Source organism: Calypte anna, chromosome 5A, assembly GCF_003957555.1.
Source record: "Calypte anna isolate BGI_N300 chromosome 5A, bCalAnn1_v1.p, whole genome shotgun sequence".
NCBI lineage: Eukaryota > Metazoa > Chordata > Aves > Apodiformes > Trochilidae > Calypte > Calypte anna.
In genome coordinates this window covers 195177-207360 of record NC_044251.1, presented here as the reverse complement: position 1 = coordinate 207360, position 12184 = coordinate 195177, and the positions used below count along the sequence as shown (strand labels likewise).

The window sequence follows — 12184 nt, the reverse complement described above, 5'->3', positions numbered from 1 at the left end:
AAAATTAAGCACTTCTTGCTGTCCAGAAAGACAGAATTTAAAGACAATTATCAGAGGAAGGTTTTCACCTCAAACAACAGCAAAAAAAAAATAGAGAAGTGAAATTTGACTTTTACACACAGGATATTTAAGTAGATAACCTAATTATTTGGGCAGTAGCTTTTCTCTGAAGCTTCATTCTATTCAAGTGTTCCATATTCCTTTCCCCTATCAGAGCACTAACACTATGACATGCCAAGTTTCAGCACCTGCAACTTAAAGAGAATATTTCACAAATTAAACCTGGAGTATACCATGACCCTATGCCTCACTGGGTAGAACTGACAATACTCTAGCGAGCCTTTTTGATGGTAAGGGCCAACATCTTTCATCAGGGAATCAAAGTGTGGGGGCTTGTCCACACCTAATGTTGCAAACACCAGATCTTGATGTTACATAAATATTCCTGTAAGTTTCCCAAGTTGTGATTTGTCAGGAGTTAAAACATCTGGCACTCCTCCTTCAGAATTATTCAGTACCAGGACAGTAATAGCACTTCTTCCTGTTGGGAGCAGTTGCTTTGCAAACAGTTAACCAGTAGAGAACTGCAGTACCCTGGAAGCACAGGCACTCATACAGAAAAAAATCCATCCTCACACTTCAGCTAAGAACTACCCATGCCATCCAGTCTGGTAGATAGCTTAGTGACACCCTGCTAGTCACTAGAGGTAACTGTAGCTTGAGATCTAAAATACAGGGATAGCTGGAAATCTACAAAGGAGGCTTTCCTTGGCATAAATTAATAAACCAGCAAATAATACAACCAAAGGAAGGAGTGGGGAATTAAGTGAATGTAAATTATTAAGCAGAACTAATCTTGTCACACTGACTGATGCCAAGTCAGAGGTCCTAAGCTCTCCTGTCTTTCTAGAAGAACTGCTGACCTTTCAGAATGATAAAGAAAAAATTGGATTATTTTCCTTTTTTTAGCCCAAAATATTATATTGCAATTACCAGGGGGATCCCAAGCTTCAACTAAGACAGATACTTGCCAGTTATTCATTTAGCCCTTCACAACTGCCTCTTGTTTGTTGAATCACTGCCATGAGTTTCAGAGTGGGGTAACTTTATAATCTTACTCAATTTCCACAAAAACTTCCTGCTAAGTAGAAAAATAAAAACAACAAACATCACATGAAGGGAAGCTTTCAACAAAGTCAAGCTCACTGTCTGAAAGCAGTAGGTACAAAACCTGTTCAAGATGAACAGCCACCACATACAGCACCAGATTTAATATAGTTGTTGACCTATAACATCCAGAAAGACCCCTAAGTGCCAGCTGCACATTCTAACCACCAACAACTGAAAACAAGATGACACAGGGTAGCTTCCTCCCCAGAATATACCTAAAGTAAGGGGAAACTTGCTGGTGCTTTCCCTTCACTTCATGGATCCAAGAGCTCCAAGCCAGATGGGCAAGATGAGCAAGAAGCCAGACAGCAGCAAGGATTTCAGGTAGGAGTTGATACTGCAACCCAGCAGTTGCTTTATCAGCAAAAATAAGACAGCTACTTACCCTTACTCTTTGGGAAATAAATTCTTATGCAAACCCTGTTTCCTGCCTGTTTAGCCAAGTTTCATCAGCAGTTCTACATGCTATCTTTGGTTAGTATCTTGCTGAATCTAGCAGTGACTTCATTCAGATGCTTTGTGTAAACAGTGACTTGCACTGGTGTCAATCACTTCACAACAAAACAGATGCCAGGAGAGTCTTGTATTTTGACATCAGCACCTGCTAGTGAAACAAAAGCCACCACCAAGTCCCACTAAAGCAATTTTAGATAAGTGTGGTTGTACCCATATGAACATTGGCATGAGATTTAACAAGATTATCTCTTCTTATTTGATCCTAATTGGTTGCCTTAGGAAATGCAGGGATATGCATGAACATTAGTCTGCCATACTGAAGAGTTGACATGCTTGGCTTAGGTTGTTTGTAGTAATCCCTAGGTTTGCTTTCTAATAAATAGTAACCAGAGTCAAGCCAAAGATAACACTCTGTTTTGTCCTTTTAATCTTTAAACCTTTTAATGAGGTGACCTCATCATGTCTACCATGATTTCATGCAATGTAAAGACCAAAGAAGAGAAGTGAAAGTCATCTCTAACTTTTGCTCTGGCACACTGCATTTAGTCATTGCACTGAAAGGTTGGTTACAACTCTACACCTGAGTTTATTAAAGCAGAGCAAACTAAAGTTAAGCTTGTCAGGTGGAAAATGTATGTGGAATGTATGGGGAGTTTACCTTTATTTACTTGTCCCAGTGATTTCCAAAGAAAAGCATAAATTCCTGAAGCTGGAAGGAAGTTTTCAGGCAGGGTTCAGCAAGTACTACCATAATGAGAACTCTTTTTTCCTACTCTCTTTGTCCTGCCTAAACAGGGGCACACACAAAAAGAGAACACATCTGTAGAGCAGAATTTGACGAGAGTCTGAACATAAGGAAAAAAACTCATCAGAAGCTTTTCATCTAAACCTGTTCCCAAGGGGACACTATCAGTGGGCAGCTTAACTTGGAAGCAGCTATAGTGAAGGGTCCCCATGGAAGGTTAGACGTAGACATTTTCTGAAGAGATGCAATAATGAGCTGAGTTGCATGGGACAGCTGAGAAGGCATCCAGTTTAAAAGGAAGAACAGTTACTGTGATAAGATATCTAATGGTTCTTTTTTAAGGAGAGAAGCCCTTTGAATTCAATATTCTTGGCTAAAGAGAAAACCTGCTGAGAACTGAAGGCAGACTTTCTATTTGAGACTGTCATTCAGCCAAAGCACTGCTTGTGGGTTTTAGTTTAAACTAAAAATCAAACCCTTCTCTTTGCAAATTGCATGGGATTTTCCTACCCAAGTCTTTCCATATATTCTGAAGCTCCTAAGGTAGGAAAGTCCTTGGGTTATGTGAAACAACTGTGGAAGCTTTTCAGTTTTTAGTTGGCCTTCATGCCAGCAAAACTAGAAGCAAACATTGGAGCCTATTAGGTAAATTCTAATAGGAATTCGAAATAGGAAACTTAAACTTCCAATAGGAAAACTTAAACTTAGTTTACTTATTATACTCACCAGCTATTCAGGCTAGATCAGAATCAAATCTTTGGGCTAAAGATGTACTTGTCATGTAAATGGGCAGTATTATAGCCATTTATACACCGACAGCTTTCACAAAACAGAGCAGATGAGTTAGGGTGCTTAGTCCTATGGGTGCTTTTACATTCAGAATAGAAATCTGCAGACAATACAATACACTGCAGTGTGTTGAGGAGCTTCAGTTCCAATACCGTTGCCGAAGTGCTTTATGTAAAATGAGAGCACTTATTTTGTGATAAAGCTTGACCTTTCTGTTCCTGGTCCAGTTAGTGTGGCACTCCTTTAGGTATGGTTCCCAGTAAAAATCCTGAAATTTAGATAGCCTCATTGACAACTGAGGACTCAGACAAAAGCATCAGCAGTACTAATTTCACACTGATTGCTTCCCACTCCTCACCCTATTCACCCTCAAGAGGTGCTCTACTAGTGACAGCGTGCCAGAAGATTAGTTTGACCAGTTATTTAAAGCTCCATTAGCCACCTTATATGCAATCCTGATTTTCAGGTTGTGTGTGTAACTGATAGATGAGTTGCGAGGTTCTGGAGGATTTCTGTTTAGATTTTAGCAGCTCTACAAGTTTTAAGAAGTATAGTAGCTTATGTGACAGCTCAGGTACAGCAGAATACTATATTTTTTCTGCCAACACACTTGTTACTTCAAGAGAAGTGAGAAGAGGACAAAACCTGACAGCCTTGGAAAACTTAAGTCACCAGTTGCCATGGTAATATCGAGACTGCTTTGGAGCCCCCTGGCCTGCCTCAATATTAAGTCCTTAGTTTAAAAAAGCAAACCAAGTTGGAGCATAAAGCACTTTCTGAATTCATTATAAAAACATTCAGCTGGAAGTTCCTGAAGATGAGCCTCCAAAACAATAACTTTGGACTAATATACTCCCCTATACTTCTAGACAATGGATTTAACCATCATTAAAAAGCTATCACCAATAGAGTATGTTTATGCCCGATTTGTAGCGTCTGTAGAAACTGCAGCTACTATTCCTTCCACAATTCACATTTAGACTAGGAAAAGTGAGTGCAGAGAACAGCTACTGCCATTAAGAACATCCTGCCTTAATACAGAACAAAGGCTTTACAGAACACCTAACAAGCTAAAGCCCGCAGAGGACAGCTTTGACTTTCATTCCTGTACCTAAGGGTATATGACTCCTGTGCCTAAAAAAGTGGCTGTATCTGTGTAACAGTTAAAAAATGGAAGATAACCCACAGACACTGACAAAGACAGAGGAATGCTGGTAGCCATCTTGGTAAAAATTCATAGCTAACTCCTTCCATGTCTACCCCCTTATGGAAAGCATGAGCTGCTTGTTACATACCATGGCTACCAGCCACCACTGAAATGCTGTCTTCCACCATTATGTATAACCTATTCATACAACCATTCACCACTTGTCCACCAATTCAGATTTTACCTACAAAACTGAAGGCCAGCATCTCTAGTATAACAACCAAGCCTTTAAGTAGAGCAACCAGAAGTACCATTCTCTTACAGTCAAGAAGTAAACTTGTAGACTTGTACACATGCACAGTACACTTAAGATGGCTTCTGAAGGTAAATGCCATGAGACAGGGTAAGTTCAAGTTCTAGCAGGATACATCTCTGCATCTAGCATAAACTTCAGGAACATTTCAGATGTAATGCATCTAACTGAGGGCAAATAAAACCACCACCAGCACTGAGAATCCAATCTGTTACAGTTTATGACAACAGCAGAAAGAAAGTGCTGCATTACTGACCTGCACCAGATCCCTTACTTGATAGAACTTCAAAGCATTGGAGGTAGATATTGGCATTAAGTTAAAAGGGTGGAGCACATACTTTTTAGACCAAGACACAGAAAAAAAAACCCAACAAACATTTAGAACTCTGTTGCAAAAAGAAAAAAAGTGCTTATTGTGTGAACAACCCTGTTCATTTTATATATCAGTCTTTTGCAGGCTTCTTGCTTGTGGTTATTTTGCTTCCACTAAGCCTGAGAAATGTACACATTAAAACTGACATTTCCTTCACAAGTCTGGAGCAGATTATCCTGTAATGTTTCAGATACATTCACATTTTTTAAAGCTGCTTTTGCACACAGCTTATCTACTTCTGCAACACTTGCATGCTCACTTTCAAGAGCAGAGGAGTAAGCCAAATGCAGAACTCCAGGCAGAAGCCAACAAGTGAGTTACCACTATTCTGTATGATAACTGGACCAAATCAGAAGCAGTTTGATGCCATGACTTGGCTCTGGCAGAAACCCCTTTATTTGTTGGAGTCTACAAACTCCAACTCATTTAATATCCTCCACTTGGGAATTACACCCAAGAGCTCCTAGCTTTTTAGTTCTTAACCTGTGCCTCATTTCACCAAGTATTTGTTTAAGAAAAGTATAGACTGCATGTAAATCTGCTTCAAAGCAGGGGGAAGGGAAATGGTTTGATGTACCAGCTAGAATAGGCTCTTTAATCTCTACGCTACTCAAGGGAGTCTATGCTGCAACAAAAGATTATCATTCTATCTCCTTCTGAGTAGTGTGTCTGGTACACAGAAGCGAGATCTAGAGATAGGGTACACCTAGCCATGTTTCCAAGGCATGTGTCCCTGTTGTACATTAAAGGATACCCCCACCTTTACCAGGGGTTTTCATCTGAGGATGCTTACTTATCTATCTGATGAATGGTTCACTCCCCCTCAAAGATATCCACACTGCTGCCTCAGCATCCCAGGGAGCAACTGTAAGTTCATTCAGTTTCATGGTTGCTGTGGAACATAAGATAATTACCCTTATATTAAGACTGTAATTTGATTGTTTTACTTGGTTGCAAAATGAAACCCTATAGTATAAGAATTACAGTTGAAGGAGAGATTAACTCATTTTTTGGGTTCTCTGTATAACCAAAGAAAAACTTCATAATCCCAGTATTTTGGAACTCCACAAGAGTACAAAAGCACAGCCCCATTCATCACACACAACCTAAGTAGAGCAGCTAGGCTAGGGGACTTTCTCATCAGCAGACAGAGCAGAGCTTCCCTATGCAATTTAACTCATTTATCTCAGACATGGAACAGGAATGGACAACATTTTCTTCATACATTCCAGTCTGTGACCCAGCTAATGGTAACAGAGAACTGGTAGCCAAGAGAAATTCTGAAACAGAATCTGCCCACTAAGTGTCTGGAACCTCTCCTCCCTCTTTGAGGATCAGCACTTCCCCTGGATAGTATTCCAACTATCATTAATTGGACCAGCAGCCAAGAAAAACCTCAGAAAAGCAAGTTTTCATTGCCGCTCCCTCCCCCCACATCTTCCTTATTCTTACACACCTTTCCTTCCACTTCCTGTAATTCTTTCTGTCAGAAGCTCACCCATGAAAAACCCCTCACCTTTACCACTCCCCTCAACCCCAGCTGTAATCAGATGTCTCAGTGGCACAGAAGAGCAGGTTTCTTCCACCCTGAAAAAGGTGAAATTCATTGTTGTACTTTGTCATAAGACTCAAGACTAGGGAAAATTTACATTAGGCCAATGCTTTCTCAGTAGATGATCAACTTTAACTTTAGAATAGGCACTGCTGTGTAGACTACTGAGATAGTCTCAACAGATTCAGTCTATACCCTGCACAGAAAGAATTCTGCATACAGACAGTCTGCTGCTTTCCCCTTAGCCACTTCAAGTCCAGGTGTCTGGGGCAAGACAACCAATTTTACAGAACCATGGCACATGGTCTGGGTGCATGTTCAAGTACTGAGCAGTGTAGTACTGTGGCACCCATCTTATGTTCTTCATCCAGAGGCAGGAGGTGCTCCTTCAAAACTCCAGCCAAGGAGCATGGGTGCCCATGGAGGAGCAAGGTATCTGCCCACACCCACCAGCTTCCACCACCTGCATGGAAGAGTTTGCCAGCAGCACCAGTGGGTTGCTTCTCTAGGCTTTGCTGCCAGATTCTGCTTTACAAAACCCTGAGCCAACCTTTAATGATGCAGCCTATGTACCTGTAATAAATACTGTTATTTATCCCATCTCTAGGCACAGGTGCTTTCCCTCACATTTGCTCTCATTTCACACCCACCACTCACTTCCCCACTGCATAGCCAAGTGCCCACTCCAAGTGAGAACACCTGTCAGTGGGCCCTCAAAAGCAGCTGGCTCAGCCACAAGCCAGTGGGAGGCAAAAAATGCACAAACCCATCATGCAGGCATGTCCTTCCAAGAAGACCACAGCTGCGAGAACACTGGGGAAGAGTGCAAGCAGTTGGAGGCTTACACAGGGGAGGCCATAGACCTGAGGACAGAAGCACAGCTGCCCCAGAGAAGCCAGCATGAGAAGCATCTGGAAGGACAGCTTTCCAACAAAGGTTTATTCCAGGCTTCCACTTGTCAATTTACCATCATCCAGTAAAGGTACCCAGGGTATTTTTAAAGCTACCTTTCAAGAGTCATGAAGACTCAAATGAATCCTTGCATGAACCAGAGCTTCTCCCCATGCCATCACCCATGCTATAGGGACTGCACTTCCAGCATGGAGGCCTTTTACTCAGCTAGCACAGGCTTCCCTCAGAGCAGTTCTAGTAGGGAAACATAACAATCATACTTGTCTCCTCAATTTCATCTGAAATAGCACTATACAAGGCAATGTTTTCCTCAAACAAGCAGATGATTCTTTTCTAATGCTGATAAATATCACCAACACTATCAACAGAGTTACTGCAGCATCCCACAGAAGTTTAAGTTGCACCAGGAAGCTGCTGTGATAAGGAGAAAAGACATGAGCCTGATTTCACACCAAAGGGAGCTCTCAGCTGAGGAGTCAATGGTCTACAAAGGCCACATACAAAGGGTTTTTTCTCGTATGGTGGGTGGTATTTTTACAGCCCTGAGTGCAAGCTTTACAACCTGGTGTGACTATCTACACCATCCTCCAGTTCCTCTCCTGTAGCTTCAATGCCTCGCCAAAAAAAAAAAGACGGTAGGGTTGCACTCTCAGTCAACACCAAAAGGGCTTTGGTGCCAAAATATTCCCTCCTTGTACCTACAGGCAGTAAAGCCACCACACACAGAAAGCTTCACAGGACTCACATTGTAAGCTGTTGAACACAAGTCTTAACTCCTCATGTGACTCACTCTGAAGAGGGAGTCAGTCACAGGCAAGTTTCATCACATCTGCTAGTTTCTGTACTAGAAACTCACCCTGACCTTAGCATCCTTAGAAGGTTCCAGACTGGAAGCAATGACAGCAATGACAGCTCAGTTTTGGGGCAAGAACTTCACAAATGGAAGAGCTTCCCACAGACAAGCACAAGAAGCTTAGAGTCCTAACAGTCCTACCAGTAGCTAAGCTTGTAACATTAAAAAAAGGAGGATTCATACCTCAAGTCACAAGTTACAACATTTGCTTCTCTGCCAGAACATCACTTGAGGATAAAGCAGTAAAATACCACCGCTGCACATCAAGCTTGGCCCAAGGTCTGCTGTGCCACCGTCCCTGAACACTGCACCAGCAGCAGGGACCTTGAAGCAGTTGCTGGGGAGTTGTGACAGGAAGCCACCACACTTGTCACAAAGGACCCTAAGCATGGCAGGGAGCACAAGTATTAGCCTTTAGGGGTTAGCTTCAGTTTCACCTGTATTGCCTCTACATTTAGCTTTAATAGGAGCATAAAGTCTATTTGGTGACACTTAACTGCACTATCAGATGTGCCAGCCCCAGAACAGCTGAGGATTCAGCAGCCAAGTAGGAGACAAATGGGGTTTTGTTTGGGTTTTTTTGACATAGTAATGTCACAATTAGTTTGAGATGGCAAGATACGAACATCTAAGATATTTAAACAGCAATATTAATATTTCTGAGCGACTATACCACTGAAGAGAGGTTTACAGTCATCTTACCAATTGCTTCAGGACATCTGGAAATGAAAGAAGCCAAGAAAGCATCTGCTCTGCACTGATGGCAGTGAAGATTACCTTAGCACATGACTGATGCTAGAAACTTGAAAATTAGTCCAAGAGGTTATCATTGTAGGTGTTCACCAGCTACAGAGCATGCTCCCACCACCAGCAGTAATACATGAGCACTTTCGTTTTCTTCAGTAAATCTTTGGGTGACCAGAAATTTTTCATTAACAGCAGAAGTCATTAACATAAAAAATATTTTCATAGCCAACTCAGAAGCACAAGCACAGATAAAGATAATATGAATGGAAAGTGAAGCCTGATTATCTTTTTCCAGAAGGCAACATCCTTCAGACAGACATTTTCCAACTATAGTCAGTTGGTCACTTCTACAGTGCTCTTTAGACCTATAGGAGTCTAAAGTGATCAAGCAATTGCATAACACAGCAGCAGCTCTTCTGGAGTATGTCAGGTGAAGAAACAACTCACACAACAGCCTTGTGGTTTCCATTTTTTTTCTAGGACACACAAGATATTAAACTTACTATGAGTCTTCACTTTGGACACTTGTTATGAAATGTTCGCTGCCCACAGCGTATGTACAAGGTCATTGACACTTTAAGTCTCAGGGATTCATGGCACTGCTCATAGCTTTAGTACAACAAGGAGAAGCAAGCTCTGAACATCTTTTGAGAGCCAGACGTACCTCAGCAGACCAGTAGATACTAGCTGCACTTGCAATTTACCTTGGTATTCAAGTAACCATCTTGAACTCAATCCAAAAATTTGACGCCTTATTGGCACAAAAGATGCATATTCATATATGTATTTCTTTTCAGTACCCTTAGTTGTTCATCATTTTATGCAGACATTAGCATGCCACACTTCTCTGCCTATGTATGCAGTAACAGTGCTGGCTGCCTAATAACAGCTTCACAGGCAGTGTTTAATCACTAGAAGAGATGAACCTTAGGGGCTTATCATATTGATCAACATGGTTGCAAATAAGTAAACCAAACTCCTCTCCTTTACCTGCACTTAAACATGACACTTCGAAGGACGAGAAGATCTGCATCATTAATTCAGCATCATAGAACTTGACAGCCTTCAATTTAAGAGCTCACAAGTTAAACTTTTAACTTGTTAAATCTTTAAGGCACATCCTTCTATAAAAATGTGGACACTGGGGCTCACAGCTGATATTCTCCCAGTCACAAAGGGACAATGAACAAAGACAGCTCACTTAATTCAAGTAAAGAATAAATTGGTAGCCTTTTGTATGTGGTTTTCCACTCTCCTGAAGTAGCTGCCATTCCAAAGACAACACAGCACAGGGAGCAATTAAACTGCCTTGTAAAATATAGTATATAAAAATGGCATCTATGGAAACTGTTTGATAGACAGGCTCGTTGTGCAATTACGTGCTGCCATCAGGTTGTTTTATTTATTTATTTTGTTCTTTGTTTCAATTGCTCTTCATTAAAGCATTTAGACACTACTGCTGATAAAGGGCTCTAGTCATCCAGCCAGACTCTTACTTACCACTTCAAAAACTCCTCTCTATTTGGCACCACTCCATATTTTTATGTTTGCTTATTGGGCAATACAGATATAAGCATAAGCACACCTCTGCTTCCCAATCCCTCAAAACAGGCCTCCAAGAATTTATGGCACACACTAGTTCCAATCTGCCACTTTCTAACAGTTGCTGTTACACATCTGGCTGTAAAAGAGGCTACACAGCACAGCCAAACACAAGGACACCAGTGCAGCCAGAACACCTTCCACAGCTCTGCGAAACCTGCGTGGTCAAACAGCACCTCTACTAAAAAGCTAGAACATTACACTAAAGTCCTTTAATGTTACACTTTGACTACGTAGGTATTCCAAAGACTCCTGGTCTTGACTAACTACAGTATAGGTTAATTAGATGCTACATTTCACAGCATTTCAGATTGCTGTGTCAAGAAAGCACATGGTCAATGCATCCAGCACGCCTGAAGAGAGATCAAGTTTTTCCACTTACCCAGAGCTGTGCTTTTATTGCAGCATTGGCTGAAGAACAGCTACTGTTTTGCAGCTTTATAATTGAAAGCTACTCTGTAGTAGTGCTGGAATGGTAACGTTAGCTCACTGGGAGGACCATATTTAGAAAAGATGTTGGGTACTCCCCCAGAGCAATGTAATAGTTTGGTAAGTGAAATTAACAGCCCCAACAAGAGTCAAACACTAAATGTCAGATTAAAAAAAAAACAACAACAAAAAAAAAACCCTAAAAAACTGAGGTACAGGAAGAGGTCTGGGCTGAAGGCATCTAGCTTTATTGCAAGGATTCATTTAATCCCTACTCAGAAATATAAAAAAAGTCCCAAAGCTATGTGCTGGGAACAGGGGCTACATTAAATGTAAGACAAGCAACATAAAAAGCACAGCCTGCCAACCTTCCCCCCTCTCCTCATCCTCTCTCTCATTTTTTTTTTTCCCGGCGATAAATACGAACAAGTTAATACCCATCCATACAATTCTTGCATTCTACCGGTACCCGGTTTCTAATGTGCGCGGAGGCCATTGCCAAGGACCAGCGCCCGGGGTGCCGGGCCGGGAGCCGCTACGTGCCCGCCAGGGGAAGGGGGCGGCCGGGGCTTCACCTGAGGTGCTGACACGGCGCGGACCGTAGGCAGGGCAACCTGCGGCGACGGGGCGGGCGGCAGAAGGGCAGCTCTGCCAACCGGGCCGGCGAGTCACTTACCCGGGGCCCCGCGGCACGGTGGCCGCGACCCTGAGGCAGATGCACCAGCAGCAGAGCCAGCAGAAACGGGCGAGCCCCCGCGCTGCGCCAGGCCCGCAGAACCATCGTCCCTCGGGGGGGGCGGTGGCAGGGCAGCGGTGGGTCGGCGGGGCTGTGCGGCCGCCCCTCAGCCAAGCAGCGGCGTGTGGGTCGGCGGGCGGTGCCCCGGGCCTGCTCTGCCCCCTCCCGCCGCGGCAGGTTACCCGCCTCGGCCATGGGGATGCCCGTTATAAAGCCGCGGCGGGGCGGGGCCGGGCGACACTGACTGCAGCCAGCACCAATCGCAGCGCGGCCGCTGCGAGAGGCAGCCAATGGGAAGCCCCCAGGGCCCTTCGCCTCGCCCCCCCGCCGCTCCCGGTCGTGAGGCAGGCGGCGCAGGTT

The 12184-nt window shown here is 43.1% G+C and overlaps 1 protein-coding gene across 1 annotated transcript in view; it reads right to left on the bottom strand.

Annotated features, from left to right (window-relative positions):
• Positions 1-11882, bottom strand: part of SMOC1 (SPARC related modular calcium binding 1) — a 110341-nt gene extending 98459 nt beyond the window's left edge. Inside the window, exon 1 of the mRNA XM_030451798.1 lies at positions 11765-11882. Within this exon, the coding sequence (XP_030307658.1) occupies positions 11765-11869 (105 nt within the window). The 5' untranslated portion in view covers positions 11870-11882. The remainder of the gene's footprint in view (positions 1-11764) is intronic.
• Positions 11883-12184: the final 302 nt, after the last annotated feature.